The 20216-nt window shown below is 43.8% G+C and overlaps 3 protein-coding genes across 3 annotated transcripts in view; all 3 read right to left on the bottom strand.

Moving 5' to 3' along the window:
* Positions 1-10904, bottom strand: part of LOC115177333 (pleckstrin homology-like domain family B member 3) — a 33600-nt gene extending 22696 nt beyond the window's left edge. The window contains exon 1 of the mRNA XM_029738024.1: positions 10390-10904. The gene's annotated coding sequence lies outside the window, so the exon portion shown is untranslated. The remainder of the gene's footprint in view (positions 1-10389) is intronic.
* Positions 10905-14070: 3166 nt separating this feature from the next.
* Positions 14071-18714, bottom strand: LOC115177328 (persulfide dioxygenase ETHE1, mitochondrial). The gene is made up of 7 exons (XM_029737992.1): positions 18198-18714; positions 16836-16980; positions 16410-16558; positions 15954-16083; positions 15270-15359; positions 14772-14888; positions 14071-14438 (listed from the first exon to the last, which is right to left on the bottom strand). The coding sequence occupies exons 1-7, from the start codon at positions 18387-18389 to the stop codon at positions 14392-14394; spliced, it is 870 nt and encodes a 289-aa protein (XP_029593852.1). The 5' UTR covers positions 18390-18714; the 3' UTR covers positions 14071-14391.
* Positions 18715-18951: 237 nt separating this feature from the next.
* Positions 18952-20216, bottom strand: LOC115177331 (tryptase-2-like). Its single transcript, XM_029738009.1, has 3 exons — positions 19468-20216; positions 19221-19376; positions 18952-19118 (listed from the first exon to the last, which is right to left on the bottom strand). Exons 1-3 carry the CDS (start codon positions 19510-19512, stop codon positions 19059-19061), a joined length of 261 nt encoding a protein of 86 aa, XP_029593869.1. The 5' UTR covers positions 19513-20216; the 3' UTR covers positions 18952-19058.

The raw sequence follows: 20216 nt of genomic DNA, 5'->3' as shown, positions 1-20216 counted from the left end.
AAGACACCCCCAATAAAGGAGTGGTTCTGCAGGTGGGGACCACAGACCACTTCTCAGTTCCTATGCTTCCTGGCTGATGTTTTGGTCACTTTTGAATGCTGGCAGTGCTTTCACTCTAGTGGTAGCATGAGACGGAGTCTACAACCCACACAAGTGGCTCAGGTAGTGCAGCTTATCCAAGATGGCACATCAATGCGAGCTGTGGCAAGAAGGTTTGCTGTGTCTGTCAGTGTAGTGTCCAGAGCATGGAGGCGCTACCAGGAGACAGGCCAGTACATCAGGAGACGTGGAGGAGGCCGTAGGAGGGCAACAACCCAGCAGCAGGACCGCTACCTCCGCCTTTGTGCAAGGAGGAGCAGGAGAAGCACTGCCAGAGCCCTGAAAAATGACCTCCAGCAGGCCACAAATGTGCATGTGTCTGCTCAAACGGTCAGAAACAGACTCCATGAGGGTGGTATGAGGGCCCGACGTCCACAGGTGGGGGTTGTGCTTACAGCCCAACACCGTGCAGGACGTTTGGCATTTGCCAGAGAACACCAAGATTGGCAAATTCGCCACTGGCACCCTGTGCTCTTCACAGATGAAAGCAGGTTCACACTGAGCACGTGACAGACGTGACAGAGTCTGGAGACGCCGTGGAGAACGTTCTGCTGCCTGCAACATCCTCCAGCATGACCGGTTTGGCGGTGGGTCAGTCATGGTGTGGGGTGGCATTTCTTTGGGGGGCCGCACAGCCCTCCATGTGCTCGCCAGAGGTAGCCTGACTGCCATTAGGTAGCGAGATGAGATCCTCAGACCCCTTGTGAGACCATATGCTGGTGCGGTTGGCCCTGGGTTCCTCCTAATGCAAGACCTCATGTGGCTGGAGTGTGTCAGCAGTTCCTGCAAGAGGAAGTGCATTGATGCTATGGACTGGCCCGCCCGTTCCCCAGACCTGAATCCAATTGAACACATCTGGGACATCATGTCTCGCTCCATCCACCAACGCCACGTTGCACCACAGACTGTCCAGGAGTTGGCGGATGCTTTAGTCCAGGTCTGGGAGGAGATCCCTCAGGAGACCATCCGCCACCTCATCAGGAGCATGCCCAGGCGTTGTAGGGAGGTTATACAGGCACGTGGAGGCCACACACACTACTGAGCCTCATTTTGACTTGTTTTAAGGACATTACATCAAAGTTGGATCAGCCTGTAGTGTGGTTTTCCACTTTAATTTTGAGTGTGACTCCAAATCCAGACCTCCATGGGTTGATAAATTGGATTTCCATTGATTATTTTTGTGTGATTTTGTTGTCAGCACATTCAACTATGTAAAGAAAAAAGTATTTCATAAGATTATTTCTTTCATTCAGATCTAGGATGTGTTGTTTAAGTGTTCCCTTTATTTTTTTGAGCAGTATATTTTTTATTGTGAAACAAGACAAAGACAAAAAAACTGAAAATTTGCGCGTCCATAACTATTCATCCCATGTTGGGTTTGCGCCAGACATAGCGTTTTCCTTGATGGCCAAAAAGCTACATTTTAGTCTCATCTGACCAGAGAACCTTCTTCCATATGTTTGGGGAGTCTCCCACATGCCTTTTGGCGAACACCAAACATGTTTGCTTATTTTATTCTATAAACAATGGCTTTTCTCTGGCCACTCTTCTGTAAAGCTCAGCTCTGTGGAGTGTACAGCTTAAAGTGGTCCTATGGACAGATACTCCAATCTCCGCTGTGGAGCTTTTGCCGCTCCTTCAGGGTTATCTTTGGTCTCTTTGTTGCCTCTATGATTAATGCCCTCCTTGCCTGGTCCGTGAGTTTTGGTGGGTGGCCCTCTCTTGGCAGGTTTGTTGTGGTGCCATATTCTTTCCATTTTTTAATAATGGATTTAATGGTGCTCTGTAGGATATTCAAAGTTTCTGATATTTTTTTATAACCCAACCCTGATCTGTACTTCTCCACAACTTTGTCCCTGACCTGTTTGGAGAGCTCATTGGTCTTCATAGTGCCACTTGTTTGGTGGTGCCCCTTGCTTAGTGGTGTTGCAGACTCTGGGGCCTTTCAGAACAGGTGTACATATACTGAGATCATGTGACAGATCATGTGACACTTAGATGGCACACAGGTGGACTTTATTTAACTAATTATGTGACTTCTGAAGGTAATTGGTTGCACCAGATCTTATTTAGGGGCTTCATAGCAAAGGGGGTGAATACATTTGCACGCACCACTTTTCCGTATTTTTTTAAATTTTTATTTTAAACAAGTTATTTTTTTCATTTCACTTCACCAATTTGGACTATTTTGTGTATGTCCATTACATTAAATCCAAATAAAAATCTATTTAAATTACAGGTTGTAATGCAACAAAATAGGAAAAACACCAAGGGGGGTGAATACTTTTACAAGGCACTGTAGCGCGACAAACTTAAGAAACAAGATACTTAAGTATGGCATGCTGTATGCGTGAGTGAATGCAGAGGGTTTGTTTTCACTTTGTGTTCAAAGCAAGGGCACCAGGGAAAAATGTTACACAGACAACACATGAACACAACTGCCCTGCTAGGGGTTGACCTGGTCCTGACATTCAATTAAAGGGACAGTCCACACTCTCGCTGTCCCTGGTGGCCAGACCAAGTATAAACACAAACAAACAAAACCATTTACACCAATAAGTATAAGTATATTATTTGTACATGTTTGGTCATATTTGTCTTACTCTTAGTTTTTTAAGAAGGGTACACTAGCAAACACATCCCCCTCAGTCTTCCAGAGAATTTCAGGGTGAAAATCAAATGTATGGACTGTGCCTTTAACCTTTGTCTGGCTGATATTGAGCAAAAGCTGCTGTCACCTGAGAAACATAAAAACACCTGAATTTTCTGCATTGGTGAGCACTTTGCTGCACTATCCTCAAAAAAGGCATCAGGTGTTACAATGTTACATCCATAACCCACCAGCAGTTCAAGTAGCTAAAGTGTATCTCTTCCTTGAGTCCAGAAGACTTAAAAAAGGAAACTTACTGTCATCTGTGTATGCCATTCTGCATATTGAGGGAGAAGTATGTAATCAACATACTGATTATGATGAATTGTGCTCCATTCAAACCGACTAGTCTGTCTAGTCTGCCAGCCTCACAATGGGCTAGCACAGTATGTCAATAGCGGTCAAGTGTAACAATGAAGGACATTTACATCAGTAACAATAAAGGGCATTTCCATAGACTACAGTTACTGTATTTCTCAGGTCTCTAGTACTCTCCAGAGGATTACAGCGAAACTATCCAACCCCCACCTGACCTGTTAGCCATGAGCACATTGTGACATCTGACAGATCAGGTGCCCTGGAATACCTAGGATGCATCCAAAATGGCACTCTATTTCCTTTATTGTTCGAAAGTAATGCACTGTATGTCAAATCAAAAATCAAATCAAATGTTATTTGTCACATGCGCCGAATACAACAGTGAAATGCTTAACATCCCCAAAAAAGTACGAAATAAAAGTAAGAAATAATTAAAGAGCAGCAGTGAAATAACAATAGCGAGGCTATGTACAGGGGGTACCGGTACAGAGTCAATGTGCGGGGGCACCGGTTAGTCGAGGTAATATGTACATGTAGATAGAGTTATTAAAGTGACTATGCATAGATAATAACAGAGAGTAGCAGCAACGTAGAAGGGGGGGGGGGCAATGCAAATAGTCTGGGTTCAGGAGTCTTATTGCTTGGGGGTAGAAGCTGTTTCGAAGTCTCTTGGACCTAGTCTTGGTGCTCCAGTACCGCTTAACATGCGTGCGGTAGCAGAGAGAACAGTCTATGACTAGGGTGGCTGGAGTCTTTGACAATTTTTAGGGCCTTCCTCTGGCACCGCCTGGTATAGAAGTCCTGGATGGCAGGAATCCTGGCCCCGGTGATGTACTGGGACGTATGCACTACACTCTGTAGTGCCTTGCGGTAGGAGGCCGAGCAGTTGCTATACCAGGTAGTGATGCAACCAGTCAGGATACTCTCAATGGTGCAGCTGTAGAACCTTTTGAGGATCTGAGGACCCATGCTAAATCTTTTCAGTCTCCTGTGGGGGAATAGGTATTGTCGTGCCCTCTTCACAGCTGTCATGGTGTGCTTGGACCATGTTAGTTTGTTGGTGATGTGGATGCCAAGGAACTTGAAGCTCTCAACCTGCTCCACTACAGCCCTGTCGATGAGAATGGGGGCGTGATCTGTCCTCCTTTCCTATAGTCCACAATCATCTCCTTTGTCTTGATCACGTTGAGGGAGAGGTTGTTGTCCTTGCAGCACAAGGTCAGGTCTCTGACCTCCTCCCTATAGGCTGTCTCGTCATTGTCGGTGATCAGGTCTACCACTGTTGTGTCATCGGCAAACTTAATGATGGTGTTGGAGTCGTGCCTGGCCGTGCAGTCATGAGTGAACAGGGAGTACAGGAGGGGACTGAGCACATACCCCTGAGGGGCCCCCGTATTGAGGATCAGCGTGGCGGATGTGTTGTTACTTACCCTTACCACCTGGGCCTTTAGCTGTAGTCAATGAATAGCATTCTCACATAGGTGTTCCTTTTGTCCAGGTGTGAAAGGGCAGTGTGGAGTGTAATAGAGATTGCATCATCTGTAGATCTGTTGGGGCGGTATGCAAATTGGAGTGGGTCTCGGGTTTCTGGGATAATGGTGTTGATGTGAGCCATGACCAGCCTTTCAAAGCACTTCATGGCTACAGACGTGAGTGCTACGGGTCAGTGGTCATTTAGGTAGGTTACCTTAGTGTTCTTGGGCACAGGGACTATGGTGGTCTGCTTGAAACATGTTGGTATTACAGACTCGGACAGGGAGAGGTTGAAAATATCAGTGAAGACATTTGCCAGTTGGTCAGCGCATGCCCGGAGTACACGTCCTGGTTATCTGTCTAGCCCTGCGGCCTTGTGAATGTTGACCTGTTTAAAGGTCTTACTCACATCGGCTGCGGAGAGCATGATCACATAGTCGTCCAGAACAGCTGATGCTCTCATGCATGTTTCAGTGTTACTTGCCTCGAAGCGAGCATAGAAGTTATTTAGCTTGTCTGGTAGGCTCCTGTCACTGGGCAGCTCTCAGCTGTGCTTCCCTTTGTAGTCTGTAATAGTTTGCAAGCCCTGTCACATCCGACGAGCGTCGGAGCCGGTGTAGTACGATTCGATCTTAGTCCTGTGTTGACGCTTTGCTTGTTTGATGGTTCGTCGGAGGGCATAGCGGGATTTCTTATAAGCTTCCGGGTTAGAGTCCCGCTCCTTGAAAGCGGCAGCTCTACCCTTTAGCTCAGTGCAGATGTTGCCTGTAACCATGGCTTCTGGTTGGGGTATGTACGTACAGTCAATGTGGGGACGACGTCATCGATGCATTTAATGATGAAGCCAGTGACTGATGTGGTGTACTCTTCAATGCCATCGGAAGAATCCCGGAACATATTCCAGTCTGTGTTAGCAAAACAGTCCTGTAGTTTAGCATCTGCTTCATGTGACCACTTTTTTATTGACCGAGTCACTGGTGCTTCCAACTTAAATTTTTGCTTGTAAGCAGGAATCAGGATAGAATTATGGTCAGATTTGCCAAATGGTGGGCGAGGGAGAGCTTTCTACGTGTCTCTGTGTGTGGATTAAAGATGGTCTAGAGTTTTTTCCCCCTCTGGTTGTACATTTAACATGCTGATAGAAATTAGGTAAAACTACTTTAAGTTACCCTGCAATTAGAGTCCCCAGCCACCAGGAGCGCTGCCTCTGGTTGAGCGTTTTCCTGTTTGCTTATGGCGGTATACAGCTCATTGAGTGCGGTCTTAGTGCCAGCATTGGTCTGTGGTGGTATGTAGACAGCTATGAAAAATACAGATGAAAACTCTCTAGGTTGATAGTGTGGTCTACAGCTTATCATGAGATACTCTACCTCAGGTGAGCAAAACCTTGAGACTTCCTTAGATATCGTGCACCAGCTGTTTTTTTACAAATATACATACACCACCACCCCTTGTCTTACCCGATGCTGCTATTCTATCATGCCGATAGAGTGTATAACCCGGCATCTGTATTTTATTAATGTCGTCGTTCAGCCACGACACGGTGAAACATAAGATATTACAGTTTTTAATGTCCTGTTGGTAGCTTATACATGCTTTTAGTTTGTCCCATTTATTTTCCAGTGATTGTGCGTTAGCTAATAGTACGGATGGCAAAGCCAGATTAGCCACGCATCGCCTGATCCTCACAAGGCACCCCGATCTCCTTCCGCGAAATCTCCATCTCTTTCTCCTGCGAATGACAGGGATGAGTGCCTGTTCGGGTGTCTGAGGTAAATCCCTCTCGTCCGACTCATTAAAGAAAAATTATTCATCCAATTCAAGGTGAGTAATCACTGTTCTGATGTCCAGAAGCTATTTTCAGTCATAAGAGACTGTAGCAACAACATTATGTACAAAATAAGTTAGAAACAATGCGAAAAAACAAACAAAATAGCACGGTTGGTTAAGAGCCAATAAAACAGCAGCCATCCTCTCCAGCGCCATGATACATTTTTGTATGTCAGAAATGACACCCTATTCCCTATGGTCACCTTTGACCTGGTCAAAAGTAGTGTACCATATAGGGAATATGATGCCCTTTTGGACCCTACCCACTGGGCACAGAGGTCAATTCAACTTCTATTCCTGGTTCGACGTAAATTCATTGAAGTTATGTGGAAACAACTTTTATTCAACCAGTGTATGCCCAGTGGGTAGTGACCATACCAGTCTCAGCTGTATGACCTCAGAACCCACTTAGCAATGCTTCGGTGGTCTATGGAGGGATACGGTAGTCTAAGGAGGGCTATCAGGAAGCTGTCATCCCCACACTGTGTCCTGACACATCAGGTTCCCAGGAATACATGGTGACCAGTCTGAGCTGTATGACCTCAGAGCTATGACAGAGCCCACTGAGATAGGCTATGGTGGTTTACAGTAGAGGTCGACCGATTATGATTTTTCAATACCGATACCGATTATTGGAGGACCAAAAACCTTCCATACCGATTAATCAGACGATTTTTTTAAAATTTATTTGTAATAATGACAATTACAACAATACTGAATGAACACTTATTTTAACTTAATATAATACATCAATAAAACCAATTTAGCTTCAAATAAATAATGAAACACGTTCAATTTGGTTTAAATAATGGAAAAACAAAGTGTTGGAGAAGAAAGTAAAAGTGCAATATGTGCCATGTAAGAAAGTTAACGTTTAAGTTCCTTGCTCAGAACATGAGAACATATGAAAGCTGGTGGTTCCTTTTAACATGAGTCTTCAATATTCCCAGGTAAGAAGTTTTAGGTAGTAGTTATTATAGGAATTATAGGACTATTTCTCTCTATACGATTTGTATTTCATATACCTTTGACTATTGGATGTTCTTATAGGCACTTTAGTATTGCCAGTGTAACAGTATAGCTTCCGTCCCTCTCCTCGCTCCTACCTGGGCTCGAACCAGGAACACATCGACAACAGCCACCCTCGAAGCAGCATTACCCATGCAGAGCAAGGGGAACAACTACTCCAAGTCTCAGAGCGAGTGACGTTTGAAACGCTATTAGCGCGCACCCGCTAACTAGCTAGCCATTTCACATCGGTTACACCAGCCTAATCTTGGGAGTTGATTGGCTTGAAGTCATAAACAGCGCAATGCTTGAAGCATTGCAAAGAGCTGCTGGCAAAATGCACAAAAGTGCTGTTTGAATGAATGCTTACGAGCCTGCTGCTGCCTACCACCGCTCAGTCAGACTGCTCTATCAAATCATTGACTTAAATATAATATAATAAACACACAGAAATACGAGCCTTAGGTCATTAATATGGTCGAATGCGGAAACTATCAACTCAAAAACAAAATGTTTTTCCTTTCAGTGAAATACGGAACCGTTCCGTATTTTATCTAACGGGTGGCATCCCTAAGTCTAAATATTCCTGTTACATTGCACAACCTTCAATGTTATGTCATAATTACGTAAAATTCTGGCAAATTAGTTCGCAACGAGCCAGGCGGCCCAAACTGTTGCATATACCCTGACTCTGCGTGCAATGAACGCAAGACAAGTGACACAATTTCACCTGGTTAATATTGCCTGCTAACCTGGATTTCTTTTAGCTAAATATGCAGGTTTAAAAATATATACTTGTGTATTGATTTTAAGAAAGGCATTGATGTGTATGGTTAGGTACAGTCGTGCAACGATTGTGCTTTTTTCGCAAATGCGCTTTTGTTAAATCATCCCCCGTTTGGCGAAGTCTTTGTTAGGAAGAAATAGTCTTCACAGTTCGCAACAAGCCAGGCGGCCCAAACTGCTGCATATACCCTGACTCTGTTGTAAGACAAGTGACACATTTTCCCTAGTTAAAAGAAATTCATGTTAGCAGGCAATATAAACTAAATATGTAGGTTTGGAGCAACGTGTACCTAAGCGATTATATGCAACGCAGGACAGGCTAGATAAACGAATAATATCATCAACCATGTGTAGTTAACTAGTGATTATGATTGATTGATTGTAAAAAAAATAAAAATGTAAATGAAAAATAAATTCTGCCAAATCGGCGTCCAAAAATACTGATTTCCGATTGTTATGAAAACTTGAAATCGGCCCTAATTAATCGGCCAATCTCTAGTTTACAGGGGGACTATGGGCTGAGAGAAGAAACTGTCATTACCACACTGCGGCCTGAGCAGAAAGAGCAGGTGAGAGGAACCAGGGTCATATTCATTAGGGCACCCAAACATGTTTTAAAAACAAACATGAGCGTTTCTTATTGGATAAGTCCAGGAAGTCCCTCCCCACTTCAGTCAGTTTTTTTCCCTTTGGTACCTAATGAATACAACCAAGGCTGGACAGCTCTTGTCTGTCAGATGAGAGGTGAGATATCATGACTAACTGTCTTCTAGGTGTGAGGGCAGATAGGCCTATTGTTAGACTCCTAGAATGATACTGTAGCTTGAGCCAACTGACTACTGTTGGGGAATAGATTTTTTTTGTTTTTAGGGGACCAAAGGGTTGAAGATTAAAATACAAGCTAGGATCATTGATTGTTAGGGAAGATGATTAGTTGTATTTCCTGTATGTTAATTAGCAAGTAAGATACCCTATAGGCCTAATTGTTTCTCCAATAAAGTAGATTATCACACTATGATACCACTGCATTAATAGAAAAATTCACGCAAATGTGACTTGTGCATATTTCAACACTGCAAAATTGACTGGAATGGTCCGAAGACACCACTAATTACACAGACTTTGAATATATGCTAGTTCAACAACATTAGCAGAGATTCCAGTGGGCTGAGCAAATCTCTCCGTTCTGAGGTCAGCGAAATAACGACCCATTAATGACAGGCTAGCTCCCAGATATAGAGATGTCTGTACAAGTGCAGCCAAAAAAAGGGGCGTGAGAGTAAAAGAAAGAAGGAGAGATTTGAACACAGAAGAGAGATATGTGCTCTCGACTCCCCTGATGGCTACCCACCCAGGCAATCTTTTCTCTCCACCTCTTGTCAGCGTCATCCTATACTCCCCCTCTCCTTTGTTTACACGATGCGCCCGATGGAAATGATAAACAATGATAAACAGCATATATCAGAAGAGTCTGGTAAACAAATGTGAGTTTACATAAACTGGGGATGCCATTGGGAAAGGAGGTTTGGGACATTAAGAAAAACATGTTTGAATTAGAACCACATCGGGTCCTCTCATCTTTTCACAGTGAAAATGACACATTGAAAAGCTTTAGGCCTGGAGGACATGTTTAGCCCGTCTAACTACCTCAAGCACAAAGTCCCAAATATTGGGTAATCAAATAGAACGTTGTCATAGAATCTTGAGTATCTGGATGTTCATAATCATACAACCAAGCATTCTGACATTTTAAAAACTACTAAACCCCCCCAAAAAAGTTGTTCTTTAAGTTATAGCATGTACACAATTTGCATAAATAGTTTTTTAAAAAGTAGGCTATTTGGCTTGGTGTGAACTAACAGACTAATGATAGCTGTATTATTTAATATAGTCCATTTATATAAATGGCATAGGCCTACCGTTTATTTATATAAATAGTTTAGAAAGTGGGCTATGGTAGCTTACTGGCGTACTGTAAACAATCATAGAGATTCTGTGTTCCATTTATTTACATGCTCTGTCAAGTTCAAAGTGACATCATCCCTTCTCATGACACCAATGAAGTCCATTTATAAACAGACAACCACTTCAAGTAGATAATTAACACTGTAGGTAGCTACTGTGGAATAATAATAATCCTAGTGTTATCAAATCGCGATCATTCACCAGCTACAATGCATCAAACTACAGCGACACAGAACAGAAACACAGAACTAATGCCTTACCTGAGAATATGCCGTTCTCTCTTCAAAAGCCTTTTTGTTGTGGGGAACGTGTATTGTTGACGCTGAATTTGAAGAAAATAGACGCTCATAAAAACAGAGTGACTAAATAAAGAAGTGATGGGTTTGGACCGGGCGCGCGCTTTCGCTTTCAATCATACGAACTATATCCAGAGAACTTTCAGAGTTTCTGTTTGCTGTCATATCCCGTCTGGATTCCTTTGATGTCTCTATTTTCCTTTCTCCTCTCTGGTTTGATTCAAACCTTTCAAATCACTCCCGTTGAAAATGACAGATCGTAGTGAGCTGTCGTCGTCAACAGGTGAAATGGAATGCATGTGAGGCGGGCACACTAACAGACACAAGGTTGGTGTGAAAATGCGCCTGAGCGCGTCACTAACTGACTACACAGTTTCTGTGGTCTGTTTGTTAGGGGGCTCCGCACCGAAATGAGAACTCTTGCTCTGGGATTTCCCGCGACGACATGGCTTTGTCATTGTAATGCGCTCGTTATAGGCTCGCTATAGGCTAAAGCAAAAGCAGTTTGGCCTGGCACACTGCCAACACACCTCGCGGGTCTTGTATCACTTTCAATGCCAAGGGCCCTTGGAAAGCATCAATAGCTGCCACGTAAATCTCTCCTCCACTCTCTTTACTATACCCAAGGGCCTTTATCAGCCCCTGCCCCCTTAACAGTTCTGTCTCAATGAGCTGATAGTGTAATCATAGATTATTCCCTCAGTCTTCCCCTAAACAAGGGCATGTGGACAGGGTGAGAGAGAATGCCTGGAGTCAGGGTTGGTAGCAGACCGTGAGTGGGCAAAGAGAGTGAAAGGGGTAAAAGAGAGAGCAGATGGAAGGGGCAGGGTACAGACTGGGTGAACGAACAGCTGGCGAATTGTAAAAAAGCACAACAAGGTCAAACAATAGTGCCCTTTTTCACAGGCGAAACACTGTGGCACAACATGTTAAGTTGCCTATTGTTTGTCTATGTATGTTTTTTTTTTTAAAGTTCAAAATAAAACATAGCTTAGGCGTGATGGCAACACTGGTTACACCCTGTGCATTTCAAAACAATGAACGCGGGCGTTTCTGTCAGTCGATAGGTGAGAAAAGAGTTGCCTAATGTGGGTGTTCTGTTTGTCTCTAGTGGTGACAGGGACAGCTGGCGGATGAAGTGGTGTGAAGATGTATGTGACAACAACACAATGTCATCTTTTCTTCAGACTTCTAGTTCTTTCTTTTTTTCCACTTTGAATACATCTTCTCTATTTCCATCCGAAGGTTACAGTAGAAATCTAAAAGTTCAGTCATTTCACACATGGTATGTCCGGTGTCTTTCAATGCAGTCAAAACCAAGCAGTCACTTTTGTCACAGCATCAAAGGCATGAACTGCTCAAGTAACCATACTCAAATATTTACATACAGAAGGAAGGATACAGTACCTTTGAGAAGTATGTGAGAAGTATGAGCTCACAGTGGACCATTATTATGAAATGATCAGGCAGGTTCAGAGACAGAGACATGGTTGAGTCAGAGCCAGACACTCCCATCTCCCCAAACCTGTCTACCAGGTAGACTAGTCAATGGACCGTGGGACAAAAACGAATGTAGTATGCTACTAGGCTAGACACACAGCTAAGAGGAATCCTAAGGCTAAGCCGATTATGTTGATGTATTCAGGACATTATAATATGGTATTATATAAAGCGGCTGAGAGAATAACAGGATGATACCGGATAATTAAGTGGTAGATAGAAGTCAGATAGAGAAACAAGCACACAAAGGCATGGCAATGACCCGTTTTGGACTCTCGCAATGGAAACTTGGCCCACAGTGATTTCAAATGCAAATAGAAGAGTTAGGTTTTCCTGGTATGCAAAAAGGCTATGGCTGGCAACAGTCAGAGTACTGTGTGTGTGTACAGGATGTGTGTGTGTGTATTGCCTTGACTTGGGGATGCTGGAAAGGCCATGTGGAAGAGCTCAATTGTGTCAGTCAGCATTCATGAATACTAAACCATGAACGGAACCTTCTACAGTGAGGGAAAAAAGTATTTGATCCCCTGCTGATTTTGTACGTTTGCCCACTGACAAAGAAATGATCAGTCTATAATTTTAATGGTAGGTTTATTTGAACAGTGAGAGACAGAATAACAAAAAAATCCAGAAAAATGCATGTCAAAAATGTTATAAATTGATTTGCATTTTAATGAGGGAAATAAGTATTTGACCCCCTCTCAATCAGAAAGATTGCTGGCTCCCAGGTGTCTTTTATACAGGTAACGAGCTGATCTCAGCTTGTTACATGTATAAAAGACACCTGTCCACAGAAGCAATCAATCAATCAGATTCCAAACTCTCCACCATGGCCAAGACCAAAGAGCTCTCCAAGGATGTCAGGGACAAGATTGAAGACCTACACAAGGCTGGAATGGGCTACAAGACCATCGCCAAGCAGCTTGGTGAGAAGGTGACAACAGTTGGTGCGATTATTCGCAAATGGAAGAAACACAAAAGAACTGTCAATCTCCCTCGGCCTGGGGCTCCATGCAAGATCTCACCTCGTGGAGTTGCAATGATCATGAGAACGGTGAGGAATCAGCCCAGAACTACACGGGAGGATCTTGTCAATGATCTCAAGGCAGCTGGGACCATAGTCACCAAGAAAACAATTGGTAACACACTACGCCGTGAAGGACTGAAATCCTGCAGCGCCCGCAAGGTCCCCCTGCCCAAGAAAGCACATATACATGCCCGTCGGAAGTTTGCCAATGAACATCTGAATGATTCAGAGGACAACTGGGTGAAAGTGTTGTGGTCAGATGAGACCAAAATGGAGCTCTTTGGCATCAACTCAACTCACCGTGTTTGGAGGAGGAGGAATGCTGCCTATAACCTCAACAACACCATCACCACAGTCAAACATGGAGGTAGAAACATTATGCTTCGGGGGAGTTTTTCTGCTAAGGGGACAGGACAACTTCACCGCATCAAAGGGACGATGGACGGGGCCAAGTACCGTCAAATCTTGGGTGAGAACCTCCTTCCCTCAGCCAGGGCATTGAAAATGGGTTGTGGATGGGTATTCCAGCATGATAATGACCCAAAACACACGGCCAAGGCAACAAAGGAGTGGCTCAAGAAGAAACACATTAAGGTCCTGGAGTGGCCTAGCCAGTCTCCACACCTTAATCCCATAGAAAATCTGTGGAGGGAGCTGAAGGTTCGAGTTGCCAAACGTCAGCCTCGAAACCTTAATGACTTGGAGAAGATCTGCAAAGAGGAGTGGGACAAAATCCCTCCTGAGATGTGTGCAAACCTGGTGGCCAACTACAAGAAACATCTGACCTCTGTGATTGCCAACAAGGGTTTTGCCACCAAGTACTAAGTCATGTTTTGCAGAGGGGTCAAATACTTATTTCCCACATTAAAATGCAAATCAATTTATAACATTTTTAACATATGTTTTTCAGTATTTTTTTGTTGTTATTCTGTCTCTCACTGTTCAAATAAACCTACCATTACAATTATAGACTGATCCTTTCTTTGTCAGTGGGCAAATGTACAAAATCAGCAGGGGATCAAATATTTTTTCCCTCACTGTATAAGAGCATTTTCCATAAGTTACACTGCAATTCTACAATTTATACAGGTGTAGTCAAAGAAACGTTAATTCAGACATTTACATTTGAACAATCTTGATTTAATATAAACCTAGGTCATCTTAATGTTCACATTTTTCCAGGAGATTGTATTATAAAATGTTACAATGTACATGGCAATGTTCAATTATCATTAATGCATCTTTTACTATACAATTTCAGTATCTGTACACCCACCAAATCATGACCACTGCTTTTTTTCCCCCATAGGCAAACAAGGAGGAATGCATGTTCAAATTGGAAATAAAATACATACAATATTAAGTTGTGGCTGGGTGAAAATCATTTCCCTCTTCCTCCCAATAGTGCTTAAAGTGAAATCCTGAAATCGATTTGACATTCAAACCTCATGGAGTCCACACACCAGGTTTGCAGGCACCGCAATATCTGGCAGAGAGAGAAATAACAAATCAACATCTTGTTTCTATCAGTGAGTTAAGAAGAGCTTACACTAACAAGTAATCAAATCGAAGGACAGTTTGAAAGAGTACAGTATGTGTAACATATGGCCATTTCTTCACAGATAGCTCTGTCATGCTCATTCCCGTGATAAGGTTTAAGTGAGGTGAAAGACCACTGATAATAACTCTATTGTAATACAATAGTTGCATATAATCTAGATAATAATAGGCCCTATAGTAATATAATTTTATTATATCATACATAACAACAGTTTCTATTGTAATAGAATCGCTGCAGAGGGTGGACTGTCTGAGATACCTATCTTAGCAGGCTTGGGGAGGTTCAGGTTGGTCATGATGTCCATAAACTCTTCCACGCTCTTGGTCAGGCGGGGGTTAAACCTCCTCTCCTCGCCCACGGTGGAGGCTGTCTGACCTGCAGCACAGGGTTAACAGACCTGTTAGCATTACAGCACAGTGATGATTCAATGACTACACTCAACTGTAGAACACACAGTCTGATCTGGCTTAGGAATGACTCAGAAGAGAACAGAGTTAAAAATGAAAGTAGACAAATGGTGAAGAGTGGTGGTACGGTACACTGGACAAGTTCACTTCGTAAAGTCTATGGAAAGGATAGTCATAGCACTGTGAGAGTATACAAGCCTTCTGGGTATGCTTGTACGAAATTATTGGTGAGGCTATCCCCAAGAGCATAGATGTAAAAAAGGAAATCTTGCAAGGAAAAGGGTCAGGGGATATACACATTACACTGGAATACAATAACACCATTGCATAAAGAGGATGTCTTGTCAACCTTTGTAGTCATGTGCAGGGAAGACGAGGCACTGAGGAGGTAATGTGAAGATCTTCTGGTGGATTGATTCATAGAGCCTCCTAGAGCAGCCTGGGAAGTAGATAAACAAACAGATCAGGGTTGTTTTCATTGGACCCCAAACAAACGGACTGAAACAGGGAGGGACTACCTGGACTTGTCTGATAAGAAACACTAATTTACGTGTTCCCGTTCCAAAACGTTTTCCGTCGCATGCTCTATTGAACATAACCCAGGAGTAGGCTATGGTTCAGTGACTATTTGTGATCAGACTACACTGATAAGGCTACAATACTGCCACCTTGTGTCCACTAAGCATAAAACGCAACAAGTGTGGGTGAGGCAATGATCCACAAACTTTTCATGCATTGTTTAAAAACAGTTCTGACCAAAGAATTGGGAAACAATAGTGTATAGGGATGAAAGTCTGTGATATACCCTGATAATAACTCCATGGCTAGATATATCACCACAGAGGTAAAAAATCAGAGAGAATATGACTGAGTCACACTATAGTACTGTGTTGGATTAGATACTTTCTTTTCACATTGTCAAGTTCAGCATGGATTCAGTCTTGTGGATGCCCAACCAGGCCAGTGCATTGCAGTACATTTTGTCTTGGCTCTGCTCGGTTTAGCTTAGTAGCGTGGAAAAGGTTAACGTTACCCTGCTGGAAGTCTGTCCTTCCACAGCCCCTGATTAGCAGCGTGTCCCCGGTGAAAGCCATGCTCTGGTCCCCTGTCACCAACGTCACACAGCCGTCTGTGTGTCCTGGAGTCTCCCTCACCGTCAGATACTGAGGGACGAGAGAGGCAGTAAGAGGGATTACAGATAACAAGGGAGGGGGAAGTAAAGAGGAGAAAGGGAGGGGGAAGGAGAGATGAAGAAGGTGAATACAGCTGAAGCATTTAGAGCAGTGGACAGCAACCCTGGTCCTGGAGAGTAACAGTACATGATGTGTAGGCTTTTGTTTCAGCCCAGCACACGTACTCAATTGAAAAAAAAAACTGTAAACCTATGATTCTCCAGGACCATGGATTTTGGGTGACCACAAATTGGGGTAGGCCCAGACCCATACTGTATTCTCTATAGCTATATGGCTGCAAGTAGGTCTGTCCTCACATGTTTGCCAAAGCTGATCTTATCTCCATCTGATAGCAGGATGTCTGCACTGGCCCCGCTGTGCTTGGAGATGGCACTCTTCATCCCAAACAGCCTGTTCTTCAGCTGTCCCGTGCCTGTGATGTGGTCTGCATGGCAGTGAGTGTTCACTAATGGGGGGGGGGGAACAGGGTACAGTGTGAGTCATATGTCATCTTAAACAAGGATAGGATAAACAAGGAGATCAAAATGGATGTAGGATTAGTGTGTGTGTGTGTGTGTGTGTGTGTGTGTGTGTGTGTGTGTGTGTGTGTGTGTGTGATTGAGGAGTGAGTTAGTGTGTAAGTGGATGGGTGAGTGAGTGCATGTCTATGTGTGTGTTGACGTGCTCGTGCTAGCGAGCGCATGCTTGTGTGTTTGTCCATGTTTTAGTGACATCCAAGTTACCTGCCACTTTCAGGTTGAAACCCAGTTCCTCTACAAGTTTCAGATCCCTGTCCACTGTCTCCAGTACTGGATCAATGAGGACCGCCTCCCTGCTCTCTGTATCAGCCAGTAGATAGGTGTAGGTGCTGCTCACTGACTCAAACAGCTGTAAAAGGTTGGAACAAGCAAATACAGGTGAGTGAGTAACCATAGGTTATAAAAGATGAGGGGGCAGTACAGTATGCTATTACATAACACACATCATGCCTGTATATTGATCGTGGATGATAATATATGGGTGTGTAGTATTTTATGGTGATAAGGGGTTTGTTTTTGGCTGCAGGTCTGTGTCAAGAGTCACCGTCAAGGTGGATTTTCATACTTTGAGGCGGTCCTACATGTGGGCATTGCAGGAACCCCTCTTTATCATTCTATTGGTCCATTTTTAAACTGACTCCCGTATGGAGGCGCTTATGTACAGTAGGTGGCGGTAATGCACCATAAAGTTGCCAACCGCCGATAAACTCCACAGAAGAAGGAAGGGGGGGCGACAACACCGGTGGCTAGCAAGGGTAATGGTAGACAGTGTCCTTCGCCCATGCTTTTCGGGCACTTTTCCCGCATTCCTGTTGACGAGGATAGTTGTTCAGTAGGCGTTTAGAACACTGGGTGCTAGCTAACAAGCTAGGCCTCCGGTACACAGCCGGTGGGAGAGGTAGCTAGCACACCGGTAGACCGTGTACTCCGCCCCCGCATTTCGGGCACTGTTTTCTCGCAGTTCTGCTAACGACGGCGAGGGCAGGTGTTCGGCAAGCGGGAGTGAAAGACGCTCCGGTACACATCAGGCGGAGGCGACACTGGTAGCTAACTAGCTATCTAGGACACGGGTAGACAGTGTTATTCGCCCCCGAAATCCAGAATATCAAGTGTCACACAAGCATGAAGATGGCGTACTTGTGTTATGTAATTAGTTACGATGTTTTTCTTGGTTTCACCTGGTTATCTAGTTAAGTTTGGTTTATTTAGATTTGAGTTATCACAAATCGAGTGATTTGTTTTTGCCAGAAAATGTGTAAACATTGCCCTCCGTACGAGTGGCGACTTGAACACGCCCCCTCTACTACAGTTTACTAACGTTACATTGTTCCACTTTTTTTGTTAACAATGCAATAACGAAGGATGCCTGGAAAATACGTTCCCCCTAATTCTCATGTTGACCAATTGCAAAATACTTGTTTACATGCACTGAGAACAAAAAATCATATTTTCACTGTACTTTCAACAAGTCGGCGGAACCCAGTTGAAACTTCAGCCTAGAACTTTTAAGCATGCCAAACTTTGGCCAAAAGCTAAAAATATAAATGATTGCAGTGGCTAACTCACCTGCCTGAAGAAAGGTCCTTTTCCCAACTCCATCCTGGAGCAGTAAGGTCGTATGATGACCGAGTCAAGAGGCTGCTTGCTGATGCGTAAACCCGGGCCGATGTGGGCTGGAACTTTACGCGAGTACCCGGTTGTTTGGAGCCACAGCGTGTAGGCCAGAGCAGGTTTCAGTCGGTTTACAACTGAACACATTTTTTCTTCACTGTTATTTTAACTGACACTTTTTTCGGCTTCCTACTGGGCGACGGGCAGGGGTAGAAATCCCAAAACTGAGCAGACGAGTTTGACTAGTTTGTTGTGTCCCTATCCTCTGTAGCTGTCCGTTGCCGTAGAAGTATATTTGGCTATAGCCTAAAACATAATTAGCATGGTTGCCACAAATGTTGGAGCTATATTGACTTATTGTGCATGTAGTTTAGTGTATCCAGGAAGTCCAAGAAATCTGATAAGGCGAACCTCCAAGCACTAGAGCAGAGGATATGTGCAAGCTCTCAACACTTCAACACACACACACACACACACAGAGAGAGAGAGAGATAGGGGGGTCAAGAGTTCGGTATGTCACTATGACTGTGCACATGTGTATTCATATAACAAGGTACTTTACACTGCTTTTTCCCCTACGTGACTATTGTCAGCAATTCCAGATAGGAAACAAACCCAGTCCCAGTTGAATCCAACAATCCATGCATTAGTATGGTAATTAACCATATATAATGGTTTGAATAAGAATGTGCTTTCAATAAAATGGTCAGATTAAAGGACATTTTTATTTAATACAAACATGGAATGTGAACCAAAAACACATAATACTTTAATATTTTGCAGAAATGTAAGTGGTCATATTGCTGCTAATAAAATCTAGCTGTCAGAGGTATAATTCATTGTTGTTGGGCTTCCAGATTCTTCAAATGTGTCCATCTGTAAAAGAGTCAAAATCATAACATGGAGTGGTGCATTTTCACATTCAGAGAAGCACTGACCCAGCTCTGTGTGACTGGTGCATCTACTGTAGCTATGTACCTCTACATATTTATACATCCAGGGGAGCAGCTGGGTGACCCTGGTGTAGACTCCTGGTTTGTTGGGCCGACCACAGCCATCTCCCCAGCTCACTATCCCAGCCAGCCTCCAGTCCCCCTCCCCTGTCTCACACACCAGTGGGCCTCCACTGTCTCCCTTACAACCAGAGAAGACCACATATGAATTCATGTATGCCGTTTTTGGTGTGTGTGTGTGTGCTTGCGTGCTTGTGTGCGTATGTGTGTACCTGGCATGAGTCCACTCCTCCCTCCATGGTGCCAGCACAAAGCATCCTGGGAGTGAGCTAGGAGCCAACGACATTTGGGTGGGAACACATGGACTGGGCTATCACTTGCACCTGAGCCTGTCGCAGCTCAGACGATACAGAGCCTGAGAGAGAGAGAGAGGCAGACAGACCGAGGTGGAGTAGAGAAAGGAGGGGTAAAGACAGAGGAGAGAGATGAAGAAGGAGAGATTATACAAATAGTAATGTTATAATGGGAAGAGAATGAAGAGACAATTGTCAGGTTATTGAATGAGATTATGGGATGGAAGGGACATTGTCTTCATTCTGCGACAAATGTCAGGCAATTTGATGTGATTATGGAAAAAGTGGGAAAAGGGGAGAGGATAAAGACAAGGCGCAATAAATTAGAGTGATCATCCAATCAGTTGAAATCATAAGGAAGTGGTGTGAGAATATCTGTAAACCTGACTCACCCCCCTCTTTAGTGTCGCCCCAGCCAGTGACCCAACAGGGGGCACCAGGAAGGAAGGACTCTCTAGGACTGGGCATACACACTGGTCGAACCCCAGTTAAAGCAACACATAACACAACACCATGGTCATGTTCATTAGGACACAACGTAGCAAAACTTTTTGCAACAGAAAACAAGAGTTTCTTATTAGACAAGTTCAAATAGTACCTCGCCATTTCACTCCGTTTCTGACAGTTTTCGCCGTTTTGTGCAGCACATTGACTGTACTGCACTGACG

This window comes from Salmo trutta, chromosome 3 (genome assembly GCF_901001165.1).
Source record: "Salmo trutta chromosome 3, fSalTru1.1, whole genome shotgun sequence".
NCBI classification, from domain to species: domain Eukaryota; kingdom Metazoa; phylum Chordata; class Actinopteri; order Salmoniformes; family Salmonidae; genus Salmo; species Salmo trutta.
Note: the sequence above shows the minus strand (reverse complement) of the source record. Positions and strands in the feature narration are given on the sequence as shown.